The sequence below is a fragment of the Alexandromys fortis genome, unplaced genomic scaffold, assembly GCF_014885135.2.
Source record: "Alexandromys fortis isolate MF-2015 unplaced genomic scaffold, M_Fortis_MF-2015_v1.1 scaffold_99, whole genome shotgun sequence".
Classification (NCBI taxonomy): domain Eukaryota; kingdom Metazoa; phylum Chordata; class Mammalia; order Rodentia; family Cricetidae; genus Alexandromys; species Alexandromys fortis.
This window is the reverse complement of record NW_026067982.1, coordinates 4,933,004-4,953,783: the sequence shown is the minus strand read 5'-3', so window position 1 is coordinate 4,953,783 and position 20,780 is coordinate 4,933,004. Positions and strand designations below refer to the sequence as shown.

Here is a 20,780-nt window from a genome sequence, read left to right as displayed (position 1 = left end):
AAACATTCACCCTCACCCTGCATGTCCTGTCTATCCATGTTTCTGCCTTCTGCCCGCCCGCCCTGTGTCTCCCTGCCTGGGACCAGCGATTGCTCAGGGACCAGCAGCCGTCTCTGCCTGGGGCCCACTGCCTGCTGCCACATGACCCGCCACCACCATTTGGGACCTACAACATTTCTGCTGCCTACTGCCGCGGGGATCTTGCAGCATTTTTTTAAAAAACAACAATAATCACATCTGCATACAGACAGCAGCTACCCACAATCCCTAGTCCTGGCCTCACATGTACACAGGATAGCTACCTATACCCAACATCCCACTTCCTGCGACATGTAATACTTTGTCCTTCTAAACAGTCACTGAATGATGGAAAGGAAATTGCAGTCATTGAAAAACCATACAAGCTGAGTATGATTGACAGACACCTTTAATCCCAGATCTGTGAGTCCAAGGCCAGCCGAGTCCACATAAAGAAAAGAGAGAGTTCCAGGCTGGCCAGAGATACAGAGTGAGACCTCATCTTTAAAGGAGCCATGAAACCTGGTATTTGGAGTTATCTAAATCTGTCCCCAGGACATAGTCCCTTGTACTTGAGTCCAGTGTTGTGGCGTGCCGATCCGCGGGTAGAGACTGAAGACAGACTCCATTTAGATTAAATGAGTTTGTTCTTCCTGCTAATTGGCCTTAGAGCCAAACAGCATGCCGTGCGGTAGAGAGCTAAGTGGGGTGGGGGACTTATAAAGGGGACACCAAAAGTGTCCATTACATCGTCTACGGACTCCGCAGCTGGACGAGAAATCGCTTTACTCCCCTCAGCTGTTTCTCTTTCCCATTGTGTAGTCACAGGAAGACCGCCCCATTCCAGTCCCACAGCTAAGATAAGTGTTTATAAAAGCAGAGAGCGGGAACATCACTATCCTATAATTATCCCACCTGCAGGCCACTGGGGTCTCACGGGCATTCCAGGGTAACTGTCAGCAGCCCTTAAGGGGTGCGTGGGACCATATTAAGTTTCTTTAGCCAACACTAAAGTGCCGCACCAGCACAGCCCTGAAGTCCAAGAATTGGCAGAGGGTGTCCAGGTTGAATGAATGCACAGAGCAGGAGGTTGAGGTGGAGCAGCTTCTTTTATTGTCCTGCTGGGGCTGGCTTTAATACCATGGCACCAAATGAGGAGGGGGCTGCATAGGGACTGTAACCTGACCCCAGCAGGGATCAAGGAATGATCACCAAGTGCTCAAAATTCCTTCCCCCGCTCCAGGAGCAGAGGGAATTTATTATGTTTTCTTTGCAGATAAGCACCTCAAATGGGGGCAGGGATATCGTAACTCGGGGCTGCAGTTCCCACGCTAAAGATAACTCCCCTAAACATTAGGGGAGTGATGTATAAATTATGACATAGATTTGATCAACCTGGAGGAAGTGTGCCAGTTGACTGGGATAGAGCAGTGCTATCAGGTTAGGGCTGGCTGTCATGTCTCCACACCAGAATAAATTATCCCTTTGAAGTGAAATTGTGTGTGTGTGTGTGTGTGTGTGTGTGAATGTATATGCTCATGCGTGCACTAATTCTGGGGTGTGCACACAAAGACCAAAAGAGGACATCACAGTATCCCTTGAAGCTAGAGACCTGGATATTTACAGAGCTCGCTGCCTGTTATATGGGTGCTGGGATCCCAACTCTGTTCCTCATGATTTCACAGTGAGTGGTAAGCCATGTCTGCAACAGCTAACCCCTATACAGCTGTTCACAAATGCCCCCTCCAAAACCCTGATCCCAAATCTGAGCTACAAGCACACCAGCTCACACACCTCAAGCACGTGACACTAGCTGAAGCTGTTGCTCAGGCATAGCCTAATGCAGTTAAAACAGAGTAAGTCCAACCACTCCTAGAAATGTGTTCAAAATCTGTATTTCCATCCACTCTGCTGCTTCCCAGGGGAGCACGAAGCAGGCAACACTGCTACCTTTCCAGAAGCCCTGTTTCGTATCCAAGAAGACAAGGAGGCTTGCCCGGGGTGCTTAACTCCCTTCTGGGCAGAGAGGCACAGTGATCCTGGCCACCTGGCTTCTCTGCTGTCTGCACAGAGTTACTAAGTTCCCGAAAGGGTTTGTCAGGACCGAGTTGATGCCATGTTTATCTCTACGCCGTGCTAGTTGCCACCTGTAAACTCCTAAATATCAACCTGTGTTTCACAATTCCAGAACCTTTTGCTCTCTTTACCCAAAGGAGATATACAGCGATGGAAACCGTGAAGCTTAAGGCACCTGTGACCACACGTTGCCAGTCACTGTGTTCAAGGACATCAGGCTAAGGAGTGCTGGAAAACAGCAATGTACGTGTGTACGAGTACACCGTCGTCCATACAGGCCTCGTACAGAGGTCAAGAGTTTCCTTCCAGATCTAGTCCAGACTGGCTTCTGAGCCGGGAGCTACAACGTTCCTCCCTAAATAAACAGCCAAACTGGCCAGCTGGACCCGGAGGGCTCAATGACCTCTCCAGAGCCTGCAGCTGCCACGAATGTAAACTAATAACCCGATGGGTCCGGGGCCAAAGCACACTCTTTTGCAAGGGTACCAGTCTTTGACACTGTTCTGTGCGCACAGGGACCCTTCTAAATCAAGGTAGTAAGTTCATGTGGTTTGAAGCACCCTTGTTAAGAGCTGGGCATTTGTCCTAGTGGGCCACCACCTCTCCACAGTTCAGATACAAAGTGCAGGAACATTACAGGAAGGGAGCAGGTGCCAAGGGTCCAAGGCATCTTTTCCCTTTGCGGTTACCCCACAGTGCGTCTCTCCTCGGTCAGTTTTCAGAGACTCTGTTGTGCTCTATGAGAGTCTTCTAGCCTGGGTCAGGGGTGTGGAGGGAAGGTCCAAGATGGAGCACCTCTGTCTTAGAGATGAGAGTTCCCTCTGCGGCTGCCCTGATTCCTCCAAGGAAGCCCGACAGCTCTTCAAGGCCAGATTCGCAAGTAGGTGCCAGTGGAGCAAACGGAGAAAAGGGGGAACACTCGCTCCTGGAAGTTGACTCGGAAGGTGTAGAGGTGGCGCATGTCCTCCACTGCATAGAAGGACACCGCCCCCACTTCCAGGTCCAGAGCCACCCTCACCCGCGACAGATGTCCACAGTTGAGGGGCGTCCTCTCCGGGCTGGTCACAGCCCAGTATTGCCCATTGTTGAGTTGCATTGCCCAGACGCCCTCCTCAGGGGTAAAGGGCGTGAGGCCCTTGCGACGCACGCTCTCGCGGGCCACACCAAAGGCCCAGCCATCCTTGGAGCCCACTTCCACCTCCCAGTGATGTCGCCCTGAGGAGAAACCACAGGACGCCAAAACGCGGGTGTTGGTATCAAAGCGGCGGGGATGATTGGGCAAGTCCTGGGCACGCTGTCCTAGGCGCACGCTCTTTAGATCCAGGGACAAGATGAGGCGGGCGTTGGCTGTGTCAGGGTCCAAAGTGAGTTCCACTGAGGATAGAGAAAGGGAAAGATGTCTCCAACTGCGTGACTTTCACAGCCCGACACACTCAGAGCACATTACCTTCTTATCACCTGGTCTTCCCTCCTCCCTCCACATTAGCTATTTAACTTTCCTCTTTCTTCTTTATCTCTTTCCTCAATTTAACAAACACGTATTAAAATTTTTAACAAACTCATAAAATCTAAGAAATACGGTGGGCCTGATTTGGATCTCAATTTGAGTGGGTCAACAAATCTGATGTCAAAGATAATTGTGGAGCTAGGGTGGTAGAGAAAGCCTGAGCTCAGGAGGTAGAGGCAGAAGAATCAGGAGTTCAAGGTCAGCCCGCGGGAGTGGCAGAGCCTTGTCTCAAAACAAAGACAACGGCAGAAATTTGAAAATTAGACACAATAAAGAATGATCACGTTCTCTAGGTGTGATAATTCTGTTTTTGTAGGAGAGCCAGGGCTATATAATGTGATCCCATCTTTAAAAAAAACTGTCTTTAGAGGTAATGTATTCAGAGATATTTGTGGAAATACCATCCTTGTTCTATTGTAAAATTGAACATATAGCCAGGGTGAAGAAAATGTCCACCAATTGGCAACTGAAGATAGATAGGCTCACATATTTGAATGCTTAGTCACCAGAACCTAGAACTGTTTAGGAAGGATTAGCAGGTGTGGCCTCATTGGAGAAAGTATGTCACTAAGGTTAGGCTTTGAGGTTTCAAAACCTCACGCCAGGCCCAGAGTCTTTTTCTCTCTCTTTCTGCCTGCTACCTACGATCAGGATGCAAAGCTCTCAGCTACTGCTACAGCACTGTGCCTGTCCATTTTCAGCCATGATGATCATAAACTAACCCTCTATAAAGGCAAGTCCCAATTAAATGTTTTCCTTTATAGGAGTTACATTGGCCCTAGTGTCTCTTCGCAGCAATAAAACTGTGACCAGGACACTCTGGAATACCAGAGAGATCAAGGCAGGTGAACAACCTTGCCCGTTTGTTGCTTCCTTCCGGGCTGTGTGAGAAAGGCAGTGTGTGATCCGCAGAAGGTAAGAGATCTAACTTGAGAGCAAATGGTAATTTCATCGACAGTAGCCAGGCATGCCTCCCTGGAAGGGTACATTAGAGCAAAGATCTGAAGGGGGTAAGGAAATCAGCCATATGACAGGAGAGCTTGACTCTGACTGAGGGATGGCCATTGCAGAACAAAGGTCCTGAAGTTCCTGTGCGGTTGGTGCACTCCAGAAGAAGCAAGGAGTGTGTGTGGTTGCACAGTAAGCCAAGACCCTGATGTGCAATGAAGTTAGATACTTGAAGGCCCCTGAGGCTGAGGGTATAGAGGGAAAGGGGCCATTACAGGATCCTACCCAGGTACTCTGCACATGCGCCCCTCCCTTCAGTGTTGGATCACCACCCCCTCCCAGATCTCTGCAGTCTCTTTGTTTCCACTGCCCCCCAGTTCCACTGTCCCCCCCAGTCCCACTGTCCTCCCCCCCCAGTCCCACACACGATTGAAAAGACTTCTCCATCCCAAGCAATCTGAGGCCAAACCATTCCTCACCCTGACCACTCATGGCTTATGGACCAATGGGCCCCATTGGCACCTGAGGGTTCAAAGAGGTCAAACAAGGATTAGGATGGGGGCAGAGTGATAGTCACTGCCGTGGGTAGGCAGACAGGGGTGACCACTTGCAAAGCCCAGAGAGACAGCCTCTGGCAGGGAGCAGGTTCCCCATCCGGCCAGCCTTATACTCACAGTCGCAAGGGTCCTTCTTACCTTTCTCCTCTTTCTCCAGCTCTCCCTGGAGATCCTCTACAGAGAAACAAAGCAGAGCGAATGGGCACAGCATGGGAGTCTGCCTGGCCAGGAAACCTCCTCTCCCACACAGTGAGTGCCCACCTGACTTCAGACACTCAAGACACCAAGAGTTGGATGTATAGAACAAAGATGGGAACAGAGGGGGGAGGGACCCCCCCAAGGAAGGACCCCCCCCCCAAGTGTCCTAGCTCCACCACTTCCCCTTCTCCCTCTATTGTCTAGAACCGGTCTGACCTGGCATCTTCCCCTTTAGCCTTCTTCCTGCCCCATTACCCTTCTAATCTGTCCCCATGGTGAGCAGGAGGCCTTGGGGTGAAACACAGACGGCTTTGTCATCGGTGCCTTCCCACAATCTGGCTTTGATGTGCCCCACCTCCTGTCTCCTTCTTCACAGTTCAAGAAAGACATGCCTGTAGGTCCCACGTTCCTGCCAGGAGCACAGCCCCTCCACCCAACACTGCATGGCCCGGCCCACACCCTGGCCCCATACCTTTGAACTTCTTCAGCAATCCTTTCAAGACGAAACTCTTGAGGGAGACATTCCACACTTTATTTTTCATCTCAGATGAGACTGTGGTTGGCTTGGACCCAGGCAGGCTGCTGCACCTGCAGGACAAGGCCCCTGAGGAAGTCCCAAGAACACCAGCCCACACCACTGCCCTCTGGCAATTAGGCTGGAACTATAGTTTAGATACATGTAATCCTCGAGGCTTGATTACCAACTTGTGCACTCTTGGGAGATAACACAACCTTTATAAAGGAGGTGGGACTGGGGGAAGGAGTTTACAGCCTGGAGAATTGCCTTTGAAGAGAAGAGCTTCAAACTGACTGTCTTATTCTCTCCTTTCTTCCCTACCTCCCTCTCATACTCCCCATCCCTTCTCTCCATCTTCCCAGCTGCTTCCTGTACAAGGAGAAGGGAAAGCCAACCTCATGCAGGAATTCCCACAGCCAGGTAGGTGGGCCTTTGCCTCAAAAGGTACCCAGGTAAGGAAGGAGGTAGGGGTTGGGGGTCAGGGGGTGGGAGATAATGTTGGGATGAGAAGAGAAAGCTTGGTGGGAGGGCAAAGGAGCTTGGGAAGACCTAGGGATGGTTAGGTTCACTCACTTGCTTAGTGTGGTTTTGAATTCCTGGAAGGAAAAAGGGAAGGAAACCAAATCAGTGACCATATAACCCTCATTCCCCCTTTGAGAAAACATGACTTACCCCCTACCTAACTCCCAGAAAATAAGCCATGCCCCCTGAACACAGGCAGCAGGGCTTTCCAGCTCTGGTGGCTACCGTGTTAAGTCAGTTCAGAGTACCCTTCAGCCTTGGCCACTGATAGGCAAAGTCTTCCTTGTGAAATCCTCCCTGGGCTACCAGACAAGAGCCAGTGTTTACCACTACCATGGTTACCACCCGCTACAAGCCACGGTATCTTCTTTCTTTTGTGTGTGTCATCATCCCCCCACTCCCCAGACAGGGTTTCACTGTCTGGCCCTGGCTGTTTGGGAACTCACTATGTAGACCAGGCTGGCCTCAAACTCACAGCGATCTGCCTGCCTCTGCCTCCTGAGGGCTGGGGTTAACGGTGTATGCTACTATGCCTGTCCTGGGAACTAATTTTTAATTATTTTTCTTTTCTTTTTCCAAGACAGGGTTTCTCTGTAGCTTTGGAGCCTGTCCTGGAACTAGCTCTTGTAGACCAGGCTGGCCTCAAACTCATAGAGATCCACCTGCCTCTGCCTCCTGAGTGCTGGGATTAAAGGCATGCGCCACCATCACCCGGCTAGTTAATTATTTTTAAAAAATGTTTACGTAGGAGCTGAAGGGATGGCTCAGAGGTTAAGAGCATTGGCTGCTCTTCCAAAGGTCCTGAGTTCAATTCCCAGCAACTACATGGTGGCTCACAACCATCTGTAATGGGGTCTGGTGCCCTCTTCTGGCCTGCAGCTATACACACAGACAGAATATTGTATACAAAATAAATAAATATTTAAAAAAAATGTTTATGTAGCCAGGCAGTGGCAGCGCACGCCTTTAGACCCAGCACTTGGGAGAGAGAGGCAGAAGGATCTCTCTGAGTTCGAAGCTAACCTGGTCTGCAGAGTACCAGGACAGGCTCCAAAACTACACAGAGAAACCCTGTCACGGAAAACAAAAACAGAAAACACATGTTTATGTATGGGTGTTTTGCCTGCCTGTATGACTGTGCACCACCTGTGCCCACCAGCCAGAAGAGGGTGCCAGATCCCCTAAAACTAGAGTTACAGGTGATGAGTCACCATTTGGGGACTGGGAAGTGCTGTTAACTGCTAAGTCATCTATCCAGCTCCAACTTGTTTTTGTTTGTTTTATTTTTGTTTGCTTGCTCTTCGAGAAAGGGTTTCTCTGAACAGTCCTGGCTCTCCTGGAACTCGCTTTGTGGATAAGGCTGGCCTTGAACTCAGGCAAACCTCTGCCTTCCAAATGCTGAGATTAAAAGATTAAAGGCGTGCACTGCCGCTGCCTGGTTAGCCCCAACTCTTTTTTTTTAATAAAAATAGAAGAGCATAGGGTACATTAGAGCAAATTAAAGACAACAAAGACAAGAATTGTGTTCTGAGACTGGACTCAAGTGTGAATATACAGATTAATGTAAAATAAATTGTAAATTATAATGATAACTGTGAATGTTTTATCACATTCCTTTTAACCTTCCAACCAGTGCTCTTTTCTCCAATCCCCTTCCTCCTGGGGTCTGACTGTTCTCCAGCAGCCTCTCCTAAGGCCTAGGGCAAAGGCTTCAGGGCTGTGACTGAGCCAGCCTCACCTGGAGGAAGTCTAGATCCGGTTTCTGAGCTGTCTCCTGGATCTGGCTGCTGAGTTTGGACAGTTGAGTGATCTCACCGTCGAGGTGGGCCAGGTTCTCATTCTGCTTCTGGGTCACTTCCCGGGACAGCACCTCCAGTCGGCCTAGAAGCCGACCCTCCTGTTCCACCAGAAAGGCCCGCAGCGCCTGGAATTCTGCCCCCACCTTCTCTTTCTCTGCTGCCATCTGCTTCTGTCTCTGGAAGAGAAGTTGGCACATGACTTGGGGGGAGGGACCTGCAGAAGCTTTTTGTTGGTTCATTTTGGGTTTGTTTTTTGTTTGTTTTTGCTTTTGTTTATCGAGATGGGGTTTTTCTGTAGCTTTGGAGCCTGTCCTGGAACTAGCTCTTGTTGCCCAGGCTGGCCTTGAACTCACAGAGATCAGCTCGCCTCTACCCTGCCAAGTGCTGGGATTAAAGGTGAGCACCACCACCGCCTGATTTAAGACAGGAGCTTTAAGGAGGCATGCTCCAGGGCAGGGTTGCTTCCCCTGGGGAAACAGGCACACCCACTCCTGCATACTGTGCACACCCTTAATTAAAATAGCCCAACTGTGTGCAATCCACAGCCTGAACACCTGCTCCTCTCCCCCGCCACAGCGTCCTCTGTTATCTCTTAAGGCAGGAGATTTACACCCCTTAGGGCAGCTTCAAACTCCCCACAGCTACCTCAAACTGCAGCTTCCATCATGAGGATTAAATCAAAGGTTGCTTCTTCTTCCTCTGTGTGTTTATTTAATTCCCTTTTACTTTATATGCTAGAGACAGGGTCTCACCATGTAATCCTGGCAGGCCTGGAGCTTTCTACTTGGACCAGGCTGGCCTTGAACTCACAGAGGTCTGCCTGTCACAGCCTTCAGAGGGCTAGGATTAAAGGCGTGCCCTAACACCACCCCCACCTAGCTACCCAACCCCATTTTTTAAAAACATTCTTTTGGCTTCAATTCTGATGGAAATGCAAGGGGAAAATGTAGAACTCTGGAGGTACAGGGGAGAAGAAGCTTAAGTGTGTTAAGCAGAGGTAACAGCACACACACTTGGCACTAAGTACATGCTCCGTTCAGACTTAACATTCTAGTCTTTCCCTTGTCAGATTCAGGATTTTTCATGTTTTTAGATGAACTCCTTGATTTTTTTTTTTTATACAAACACACTTACTTGTGTAGCAAAATTCCAATAGAGTAAACAAGGACCCGCCTGGCTATCAACAAGGAAGTATCAATTAGGATTGGCTCAATTAGGCAAGGTCCTCTCCCAAGCCATTACAGAGGAAAGAAAGGGTGAGCAGAAGAGGAGACTGTGAGAGGGTGCATTCAGGAGCCCTGGGCTCACATCATGGCTCCCGAGGCTTCCCACAGCACACTTGCCTCATTTCCATCGTCAGACACTGAACAGTAGCATCAGCAAGGAGGACTTTAACTCATTCACTTGACCCAGTGAGGTCGGCACCCTTCTTATTCCATTTTAGGATGGGAAGACCCATCTTAGAAACTGTTAAGCCAAGATTCTAAGGCAGCCAGGGTCTGCTCTAAGGTCTGTACTTTTGTTAACTGTATGATATTGACTCCCAAGGGAACAACCCAAGAAAAGGTGTTTATCAAAACAACTCTCCGTGTCTGTGTCAGTGGTGAAATGCCTATATCTGTAGCACTCGGGAGAATGAGTCTCCGCAAGTACAAGGCCAGCCTGGACTACGTAGCGAGTTCCAGGCCAACCTGGACTGCATGAGACACCACCTTTAAAAACTGGAGTGGGGTAAGGTAAGGAGGAAGGGAAGAATCTAAGAACATAAGATTCTTTTCATGTGATGCCCTCTGTCTTGTTATGGTTCCGCAAGAAGGCTCTCACTCAGTGCAGAGGAGCTACCGGCGCCATCCTTCTGATGACTTCCCAGCCTCCAGACCTGTACACTAAATTTTCACAGTTGTTGTTATATAGCCCTGGCTGTCCTGGAATTCTTTATGAAGACCAGGCTGGCCTCAGACTCACAAATAACCTTCTGTTTCTGCACACCCCCCTGCCGAGTGCTGGAATTAAAGGTGTGAGCCATCTTAACCCAGCTACATTCTGTTAGTTGCGGCTGCAGCCTGCCTCTGCCACCAAAGCAGTACTTTGTCACCTGTTGCCAGGTGTCTTTCACCATCAGCTGTGCAACAGGTGCACCCCTTAAAAGTGTCTGCCGGAGCACAGCTCGCTCTCCCGTCTTTCTTGCCTCTTGCCCCTCTCTTTCTTCTTCTTGTCCCCACATGGCCTTTCACTATTATCCTCTCCTCCCCCTCCCCTCCTCTCTACCCTCTCCCTCCGATAATCCTCTTGCACTAACACTGCTGCTCCAAACATGTTTGCTTAGTGGCATACTTTGGCTCGCCGAAAGGTACCCACTTCCCCTTTCTTTTTATTTACCATGATACCGTGCAACACCAGCAGAAAGCAGAGTAACGGACCAAGAAGACTGCAAACAGTGGTGTCCCAGTCTTGCTGTTGTTGACATTGGGGGCCTGATAATTCCTGGCAGTGGGGGCTTCCCTGTGTATTATGGACTATTTAACCCCTAAGAGCCCTGCCGGGTAAGTGCCAATGACACTCCCAGTGCTGACAACCAAAATGCCTGCAGTCATTACTGGATGACCCCTGGGGTAATGGCATTTTTCAGATGAGAGTATGCTCCTCTTCCTACCCCCCACCTTCCAGTCCACATGATATGTACAATTATGAAATTCCCGTTTAGTGGAAGAGCAGAGGCAGGTTCACCCGCTGCTGGTGTACAGTAAGAAGAATGAGGGACACCTGGCTCCCTGGTAGAGCACTTGCTTGGCCATGAAAGGCCCTGGTTTGGATAGGCTGGGTTTGGGAAAGGGCAGAGGTGGAAAGTGCTGAACAATACCCCGGGGAGGTGGGTCGGAGGCTGGGAATAGAATGTCCTCTTAGTCAAAGCTGGAAACCAAAGGTTGAAGAGCCAGCTCTTGCTCCTTTCTCCCGCAGCGGTGGAATAAAGGTCTGGTTTTTTTTTTTTTTCCGAGACACGGTTTCTCTGTGGCTTTGGAGCCTGTCCCGGAACTAGCTCTGTAGACCAGGCTGACCTAGAACTCCCAGAGATCCGCCTGCCTCTGCCTCCCGAGTGCTGGGATTAAAGGCGTGTGCCACCACTACCCGGCTGGAATAAAGGTCTGAATGGATGAACTTTGCTTTGGTAATTGAAGGGAATGAGCAAATGTGAAACAAAGGTATAAATCAGTTAAGGTACTCAGTTAAGGGTGCTGGTACTCAGTTAAGGGTGTTGGTACTCAGTTAAGAGTGTTAGTATTTGGGCATCTGTGCTGGCCTAACCTTGGGATTTTGACAGGATGCATCAGAATCACTATCACCAAGTGACACTAAGGGACTAATTCTGTAGCCACTAAGAGCACTTCCGGTGCACATTCACTGCATCCCCTTTTAAAAGGGCCCTGCCCACCTCCCATATCTCTCTCTCTGTCTCCATCTGTCTGTCTGTCTGTCTGTCTCTCTCCCCTCCTTTTTTATTCTGCCACTCCTGTCCCCAGAGGCCAGTCTTGCCCTCCCCTCTTTTTACATAACTTCCCCCTAATAAAACCACCCTCACACTAACTCTGTCTCATGGTGTCTTTCTCTCACACGCCACTTTTTCTAAATTACAGCAGTAAGGAGAGGGCCAGGCATGGTGGTACATAACTTCAACCCTAGCTCTAGGGAGGGAGAAGCCAGTGGGTCTCTGTAGGTTAGAAGCCAACCTACATAGTAAGTTCCAGGACAGCCAGGGCTATAGAGAGGCTTTGTCTCAAACAAATTATGAAGCAACAATAGCAACAGAGAGGATACTGGGTATCTGAACTTCACAATCTTTCCTTTCCTAACCTAAAGAACAGGGAGTTTGGGCTAGTGGGACATCTCAGCGGGTAAGAGACACTTGGCTCATAAACCTGGCCATCTGTTCAATCCCGAGATAACATCAAGGTAGAGGGCAGGAACTGACACAGAGTTGCCCTCTGACCTCCATATGCAGACACTGGTGTGTGCATCCCACAATATAAATTTCTATAAGTTTCTAAAGAATAAGAGGGTCCTCCCAGCTTCTCTATTCCTGGCTTCATGAACAAATGACTTCACCCTAAAAGGCCCTAATGGTTCCTTTCATTCTTTCAGCACTATTTATTGAGCTAGGGGCTGATTTTTGAGGTAGAAAACGACAGTGTTGGTACATATCTTTGATCCCAGCACTTGGTAGGCAGAGGCAGGTGGCTCTCTGTGAGTTCGAGGCCAGCCTGGTCTACAGAGCTAGTTCTTTCCATTGCAGAATATGTCTCAGGTTAATAATACGTGTCTCCTTATTGTGTTCATGTTTTCACATATTATGACATGTTTCTGTGAAGAAATATTAATGCATTCAGTTACAAGATGCTACTAAAGATCCTAATTGGCCTATTATGAATGACTGTGCATCCTAAAAATTATTTGAACAGTCCCTTTCATAAGCTCTGGTTTGTATTGTAAATTATATGGTCAACCTTCATAATGTATATACCATGTTATCTTTCCGAAATCCACCCTACTGTTTTAACACACACACACACACACACACACACACACACACACACACTATGCCTCCCATACTTGGACTCACCAGAAGCTCCTTGCTCTCCCTCTCCTCGGTGGACCGGAACACTTCATACTCTTCCAGTTCTTTCTTCAAGGCCCTCAGCCTGGAGTCCAGCAGCTCCTGTGGTACGAAGGGAGATACTGTGAGAAGAGAATTCTGGAAACCCTCTCATGTGCCATCCTAGAGCCATCTGGGAGAAAGCCAAGGTTCTGCTCGTTCTCGGGGGCAGGAGACCTGATAGATATCATCTCTGGCTGTGGGGCGAAGAGAGCGTGTGCAAACTTAGCCTATCCGCGCAAAACAGACACAGAGGCACTCAAAAAGCCCCAGGAGCTCGCTTTCCCAAGGTCATCAGCCACATGGTCTACGCTGAAACTCAAGACTCCCACACTGGTTCAGCCCATCTTGTCTCCAGCAACAGAAAGCTTATGCGTAGGAGGGCTGGAGAGGGACAGAGCAGCAAAGGCCAGGGGGTGCACACACCTCTTGTGCAGCTACCCAGCAAGGGACAGACAAAGGGGAGGTGCCCAGAGGCTTCACACAGCCCAGACCTCTTGAGACAGACCACATAAACCAGGAAGCCCCCGTTATGGTCCTCCAAGAACCGGGTACTTTGAGAAGTGCCACGCCCCTAGGAAAGAAGTAAGTGAAGGCGGAGGACATGTGGGCGTGGAAACAGACTTTGCTTTCAGACAGAGTTACAACAACGGTTGGGAACAGACAAGAAAATCTTCAAGTCCCTGGGGTCGTCTCCAGGCAGCAGCGGGCTCCGAGGGACCAGAGGAGATGAGGGATGTCCTGGAAAACCACAATATAGGATGAGAGAAAGGAGACGCGAGTTCCGCTGTAGGCCATCCTGCCTGTTGTCTGCCAGGAGAGCCGGGAGGGCTGGAGTAGAGCCAGGGGTCCAGAAAATCCTGCACCCACCTTGGCCTCCTGCACCGCCTCCTCCAGTGGCAGCACGGCATGCGCACGATGCTCGCGGGCGCGGTCGCACACCACGCAAATGGCACGTCCGTCGTCTTGGCAGTAGAGCTTAAGCAGCTCTCCGTGTTGCGAACACCGGGCAGCCGCTGTCCCGGCCGCCACCGCAGGGGTCCCGCACTCCCCGGTGACTGTCGGGGGTAGGCTGAAGCGCCGAAGTAGCGATGCCACCGCTGCCAGCTGTCGGTTGGGCCGCAGCTGGCTGGGGCGCGCGGGCTCGCGGCACTGAGGGCAGGGCAGCGGGCAGGGCAGCGTGCGGGTCACGGTGCCGGTCCCCGCTCCAGGACGCTCCCAGCAGCGCATGATGCAGGCGCGACAGAAGCTGTGACCGCACTCCACCGACACCGGTTCCCGGAAAAACTCTAGGCAGATAGAGCATGTCGCCTCTCCTTGGAGCTCTGCCGCCAGCGCCAGCGCTTCGGCCCCTGCATTCGGCCCGGTCCGCGGCCCCACCGTCGCCATCCGTGTCCTTGGTACATCCAAGTCCTGTGGCGCTGGGAAGGCCCCTGGGCTCCACAGTAACTCCAAGCTGGGCCGGGCTCCCGCGTACCCACTGGGTGAGAAAGGGCGGGGCCGGCACCCGGCAAGCTGAGACTTGAGCTGAGGGTGCACCCAGCTGGGAGTGGAGGCAAGTGGTGCCCTTTCTCTGGGCTCCCGGAGCCACCACCCCAGCCGGCGACCTCCCTTCTATCGACCCCCCCTTCCTCAGCCCCTTTAGACCGCCCAGTATGGCCCAGGCAGCAGTAGGACACTCCGGGACAGGTGAGCACAGCACACAAGCCCAGCTGGACTCCACTCCCAGTTGGCGACCTGGGCTGACCTGGCAGGACAGGGGCAAAGGCCTGGCTCTCCGGGGCAAGGTATCTTGTTCTCCGCATACCGACTCACCCTGGCACTGCGCTGAGCTAAACTTAGGGTCTGGAATTTGGCTGTACCTCCTCGCCCCAGGGATGGCCTTTTGTCCACTTTTGTTAACTAAATCTCCTACAATTCTCCCCTTTAATTCTGAACAAGTAATACGATCACTTTTTCTCATTTCATTCAGTATTATTCCACCACTACCTCCCAAAAAAAAAAAAAAAAAAAAAAAACCCTCTCTGTCTCTCCAACTGGTGTCCAGCTGGATTCTGCAGACGCTTTCTGGAGTTGCTTCCCTGTCTCGTTTTGCTCTGGAGGCCACGAAGGTCAGACTACCTTCTCTACCCCTCTCAAAACCTTTCTAGTCAGTGTCACCCACTAATCATGAAATTCTAACCCGAAGGTGCAGCCCTCACTCACCTCTCCTGCTCTCTGAGGTGTCCTTCCTGAGAGCATTTTCTCCTTGCCCCCCAGGACACTTCGTTCCCCTTCTCTCCAGTCTATGGTCTCCTACTTTCTTGTTAGTTTCTGCGGCTTCTCACTCCACTCCCTGCCCTGGCTCAGTCCCTAGGCCTCAGTCTCAACACGCCTGGGAGCTTTTAGAACAGGGCCCCAGACCTTAGCACAACTGACTCCATGGTGGAAGTGCCATTCAGACTGTAACACTCAGCATGTAGACGGTAGATGGCAATGCCCGCCAAAACTGAAACAAAGGCTTCATCCATCAAAGTCCATATAGTTCTGGGAAAGTCCCAAAAAAATGTACTGACCTTGCTTTTTAGCTTCTGTAGTTGTTTCTGGCTGACTGACATAAGTATATGTCAACCCAGAAATGGTTTTGTGCTTTGAGACTCACGCTGAGAAAGGCTCCCTACTACACTGGGATCCTGACTATCCAGTATAGTTGCTGGCTAGGAAGACTTTCTGTTGCCTTAAGCCCGTGTCTGAGCTTCCAGTTTTTCGACCTTAGAGAACCATTTGAGAGCTGATGTCTCCACAGTATACACCAGAGCCCTCTGAATAGCTACTAACTCTCAGTAAAACTGAAAGTCCTCGCAATAACCTGAAGACCCCACCTTCTCTTTGTGCCCAGCTACATCTCCCTGTCCTCATCATCTCCTATGACTTCTGGTGTTGACCACAATGCAGCCCTGTGGGCCTTCTTGATATTACTACATGTTGGAAAGACTCCTGTGTAATGGCTCCTGCTTGATTCTCCCCCTCCGTCATGGAACGTTTTAATTTTTCTGCAAATTCAAATGCAATTATTTTTAAGATAAGGAACTTTAAGTCAGTTGAAGAAACGAGTGAGTCCCGAGACTAAGGAATGCCAGCCACCACCTTCGAGCACAGAACTGCAGGTGGTGAGCAGGGCCGGTACCAAGAAGTCAGAGTAAAGACTTCAAGGACCTTCACTGATGTGTTTTTGCTGGGCCTGGTGGCACAGACCAGTAATCAGAGCATTAAAGGGCAGAGGATCCGGAATTCAAGGTCATCTCTGGCTATGTGGCCAGTTGAACGTCAGCTTGAGTTATATGAGACCCAGATTTTTTTTTAAAAGGTTATTTCTGTAGACTATAGCTTCCAAGTAGCTCACCGATACTTTTGCTGTTTTTTCAACCCCCCTCATCCATACACACATGCAGTGGAATGTGGCGAAGACCTCTTCAGTGGACGGAGGGCAGGGCAACTGATTCATGGGGATGCCGTGCTGAAGTGGCTTGATTAGTTATGGTTGACTTACAAATGCTACGCAGACACACAACTGCAGCACCGTCGAATCCAGCTCCTGGGCTCGCACGGCTTCTGTCTCCTCGCAGAAACCTGTAGAGTGTACTGCCCACCTCCCCCAGCTCTCCTTTTAAATGTTACCTTATCCACGAAGCCTGCAGGCCATCACACACAGTTTTAAATTGTGAAATTGAAGGGGGGGGAAAATCAAGCATTTGAAAACTTGTCCATTTCCTATGCACTTTCCGCATCTAGAGTAATTAACTTCATTATTTTGTTTAAACATTTTATGTTTTACTATTATCTTGCGTTTACACAAACTAACCGTATCTTCTTTTTCGGGTCGCGGTTCTTTTTTGTTATAACGCCTGATGAATGGGTTTCTTTGTTCTCCTTTTCTACGCTCTACCCAGTTTCTGGTGTCGGATCTGTCCGCGCTTGGGCATCTTTCCGGGAGAAAAAGCTTCTTTAGTGAGGATCGGAGGAAGACTCCAGAACGCACGCCTCGACGCGGCTTCTGTAGTGTTTGCGGTCCGCAGACAGCGGGATTCAGTCTGTAATTAGGAGGCTTACGTCATGCAATCACTAGGGAAGTTCTAAGAAGCCGTCGAGAGCGAGTGGGGATGTAGCTCAGTGGTAGAGCGCATGCTTTGCATGTATGAGGCCCCGGGTTCGATCCCCGGCATCTCCAGGCAATAACTTTTGCATACTAGGTTTTTGTTTTTCTCATGCTAAATTTACAAATTGAACGAGCAAGCCGAGAGCTGCGAAAAACTCCAGATGGTGGAGGCACGCGTTAGAAAAGGTCGTTAGCAGGGGCTGGCTTCGCTTCGCTCACTTTTCTCAACTCGGAACTACTCCCGATAACATTCGAGTTATTCCCCCACCCTACCCCACCCAAAAAACCCCTGATCTTGGTAGAAAAACGTAAGCAGAAAGTGGAACTAAATAAGGAGGATGGTCAGGCACTTACGGCTCAAAATGTCCGCGCTTTGGTAGTTCTATCAAATTCTCCGTTCAGCCCCAAACTTCCTACTGACTCTTCTCCAAACATAGCCCTGAAGAAATGAAGAGCCCTGCAGCTGAGCGCCCGGCTAGCTCAGTCGGTAGAGCATGAGACTCTTAATCTCAGGGTCGTGGGTTCGAGCCCCACGTTGGGCGCATGGCAGTACTTTTAGACTTGATGACGAAACTACAGCAGTCTTCATTCCAACCCTCTTGGAAAAACCAATGACACTCCGGAAACTTAAGATCGAAATGCAAATGTCATGAACCCCATGAACTCAGTTTTATTGTGACAAAATATATTCGAAATCCTTCATCTTAATAAATATTTTCTTTTTAAAAATCAAACTCTGGGCCTTGCATGCGCAGAGCTCTACCACTGAATTTTATCTCCAATTCTTATTTGAAGCATGTCAACTGTACATTTCCGTAGCATTAACTACGTTCCACATTGCTGTGCCGCTTTTTGCATTTTCAGGTGAGAGGACCTTTTTTTTATTCTCTCTTTTTTTCTCTCTCGCTTCTTCCTTCGTTCGCTCATTCTTTTTCTCTTTCTTTCTTTCTTTCTTTCTATTTTTTTTTTTTTTTTTTGTGTGTGTGTGTGTGTGTGGTTTGGCTTTTTTTTTCCCCCTTGGTTTTTTGAGACAGGGTTTCTCTATGTAGCACTGACTGTCCTGGAACTCGCTCTGTTGACCATAGCGGCCTGTGAACCCGGAGATCAGCCAGCCAGCGTGTGCCACCGTGCTTGGCCTCGTGGACCTTTCCCATCTGTCCTGACAAAACTGTTTAATCAAACACTAACTCCCCACTATGGTCTTTACTCCACCCCTGCGAACGCCATTCCACGGTCTTTGTGAATTCCATTATCTCTACTAGTGCATTTGAACTTAGGATTCTACTGAGCCCTGTCTCCCAAGAGCTCTCCAGAGTGCTGAGGTTACAGGCAGGCACTACTATGCCAAACACATTCATGCCTTTTAACTGTCTTATCTCACAAACCGAACATCTTCTGGGTTCACTGATGTTGTGGTGTGCATTAAATTTTCTTTCCATTGAGGTCAAATAACATTTGATTACAGGTATATACCACAGTTTCTTTATTCATCCATCTACCTTTGGATATTTGGATTCCTTCTACCTTTAGTCTTGGGAGGGACGGGGAAGGATCATCAACCTAGAAATGGGAGGTTTACCCTTTTCTTTTTTCTTTTTCTTTTTCTTTTTTTTTTTTACCCTTTTCTATAAGATTACAATTACATATAAACCCCAACTCAGCAAATCTCAGTTCTGGGAATTAATTGCCACTAATACATAGATGCAAAGGTATAAAAACAATAATCACTCTAAGCCTGGTAACTAGAGCATTGATTGTAAAGAAGAGACTGGTGGCAAAGAAAACACATGGCATTGATTGCTGAACCTGACTCCGCTACAGCAGGGGCTCACACAGCTGCCGCAGGGACCATCCACTTGGGTGGTGTGTGTGTGTGTGTGTGTGTGTTTTATTCACAAGCTTTACTGGAAGGGCAGAAAAGATGGATCACTCTGGTTAGAAACACTTGCTGTGCTTATAGAAAACTGAGTTTGGGCTGAAATAGTGACTGCACGTCTTTAATCCCAACACTTAGGAGTCAGACATAGGTGAGTCTCTGAGTTTAAGGCCAGCCTGATCCCCACAGTGAGACTCTGTTTTGAAAAAAAAAAAAAAGAAAAACAAAAACTAAACCAAGGCAAACAATCGAAAAAGCCTGAGTTTGGTTCTCAGCACCACATACTAACAGCTCACAACCATCTTTAACTGTGGAGTACAAGGAGATTCAACACCTCTTTTGGCACCCAAGGGCACCGACGCACATGTGGTGTACATACATACATGCTACACATATAATAAAAAACAGCCTTATTGAATATGGAAAATTATCACCATATTTAGTATATTTGTGGGTGTTATCTAACTATTCTAAAAATAATCCCATAGTTTTTTCAATTGTCACTGATTCCCCTTTGCCTAACCTGAGATCATTCTCCTAGGGTTTGCCTTGGGTCAAGAGAAGGACAACAGTCCTCAAGTGTCCACTTCATGATTTCATTGCTGCGTCACATCTGTGCAAGGCTACAAGTCTCTCAGACATGAGACCATGCCAGTCACGTGCCCTTGTTCTGAGGACCATGAAGAGTAGGCGAGGGAGAAGTGAAAATGCCAACCAGAACAGCCCAATTCTCCAGGAATGCCTGGAACAGGAAGAGTGGCCAGAAAGATGACCCAAAACAACCCAACCCTCCACTGTTTGTCAGTCAAGACAAGTTGGACTAAAATCTCTGGGTGTTTTGGGAGACCCCCTAGTTTACCACTCTTACTGGAGATCGTATCTGAAGGTGGAGTCTGTAAATGGGAAAGGGACACCCACTTTCTCGGTGAAAATTTGGTGACCTTTAATTTGTTATGGTTGAAAGCATTAAACTCCAGTTTACCTTAAGGCTTCAAAATCTACTTACAAATATTGCTGATTTTCTCTAAAGTTATTGTAGCAATTTTTGAAACAGGGACAATCCCTTTGGCTAGTACTTTCATTAATGTAATCCCCTAGAATATGCATTCACATATTCTTTAGGGCTGACGCTGTGTGTTCACTAGCCTGGGAGTCCAACCCCCACCACCCACAGCAGAGTCCATGGCTCCCACTCACCTTTCTACCTAAGCACAAACCAATGACGTAGATGACATCATCAGAACTCAGATCCAGAGAGGTATAGTTATGACCTGTCCTTTCCCAGAAGATTGGTACCATTGGTACCACCAATCTTCTCTCTGCCTTTGAAACCATCCATGTGCTGCTTCTTCAGAGCCTCGAACCCTCTCTCTTTCTTCCCGTGCAGGCCTCCTCCCCCAGATCTTCCGATGATGGCTGGCTCTTTCCTTTTCTGACTCAGCTCCCTGTCACTTCTTTTAATCTGTCTTTCCCTGAGCACTCTCTGACACTTTTTTTTACTCTGAGCCTGTGAAATCACTGTGGTCATCATTCCCCGACATTATTTCTACATCTGTTCCAGTGATCTAAATAGCCTATCAAAAAGTGAACTTCAGAAAGATGGGGACTCTGCCTGTCTGGTACGGCAGTGTTTCCATCACTGCAATAGAAAGGGAACAATGCTAAAACCACGGTAAGGGATTAATACCTGAAATCTGAAGCTATCCATATTAATCTCTAAATTCAAAAGGGTACCAAGGAGCTGGGAGGATCTCTGTGAGTTCGAGGCCAGCCTGGTCTATAGAGCGAGTTCTAGGACATATTCCAAAGCTTACACAGAGAAACCGTGTCTTGAAAAACAAACAAACCAACAAACAAAAAAAGGGATACAAAGGAATCGTTGGATCAGTCAGAAGGAGATGGTCATTAAGTGACTATGGAAGGGTAGCCCACAAGAGTGAGGAGGAGGAGGTGGAGGGAGGTAGAGGTAAAGGAGAATT

At 48.9% G+C, this 20,780-nt stretch overlaps 1 protein-coding gene, 1 long non-coding RNA gene and 2 other non-coding genes across 6 annotated transcripts; 3 read left to right on the top strand and 1 right to left on the bottom strand.

Annotated features, from left to right (window-relative positions):
• Positions 1-2,209: 2,209 nt before the first annotated feature.
• LOC126511438 (uncharacterized) lies at positions 2,210-8,052 on the top strand. The gene is made up of 4 exons (XR_007594692.1): positions 2,210-2,337; positions 4,366-4,516; positions 5,264-5,355; positions 6,184-8,052. It is a non-coding gene; the product is annotated as an uncharacterized lncRNA (long non-coding RNA).
• Positions 2,333-17,558, bottom strand: Trim7 (tripartite motif containing 7). 3 transcript variants are annotated; one of them, XM_050158535.1, is made up of 7 exons: positions 17,280-17,558; positions 12,758-12,853; positions 8,082-8,312; positions 6,395-6,417; positions 5,777-5,892; positions 5,245-5,280; positions 2,333-3,468 (listed from the first exon to the last, which is right to left on the bottom strand). In XM_050158535.1, exons 3-7 carry the CDS (start codon positions 8,304-8,306, stop codon positions 2,957-2,959), a joined length of 912 nt encoding a protein of 303 aa, XP_050014492.1. In that variant the 5' UTR covers positions 8,307-8,312; positions 12,758-12,853; positions 17,280-17,558; the 3' UTR covers positions 2,333-2,956. The 3 variants fall into 3 exon arrangements, with proteins under 3 accessions (XP_050014492.1, XP_050014490.1, XP_050014491.1); XM_050158533.1 differs by lacking the exon at positions 17,280-17,558 and adding an exon at positions 13,661-14,772; XM_050158534.1 differs by lacking the exon at positions 17,280-17,558 and adding an exon at positions 13,217-13,619.
• Positions 16,926-16,997, top strand: Trnaa-ugc (transfer RNA alanine (anticodon UGC)). The gene has a single exon. It is a non-coding gene; the product is annotated as a tRNA-Ala (tRNA).
• Trnak-cuu (transfer RNA lysine (anticodon CUU)) lies at positions 17,395-17,467 on the top strand. Its single transcript has one exon. It is a non-coding gene; the product is annotated as a tRNA-Lys (tRNA).
• Positions 17,559-20,780: the final 3,222 nt, after the last annotated feature.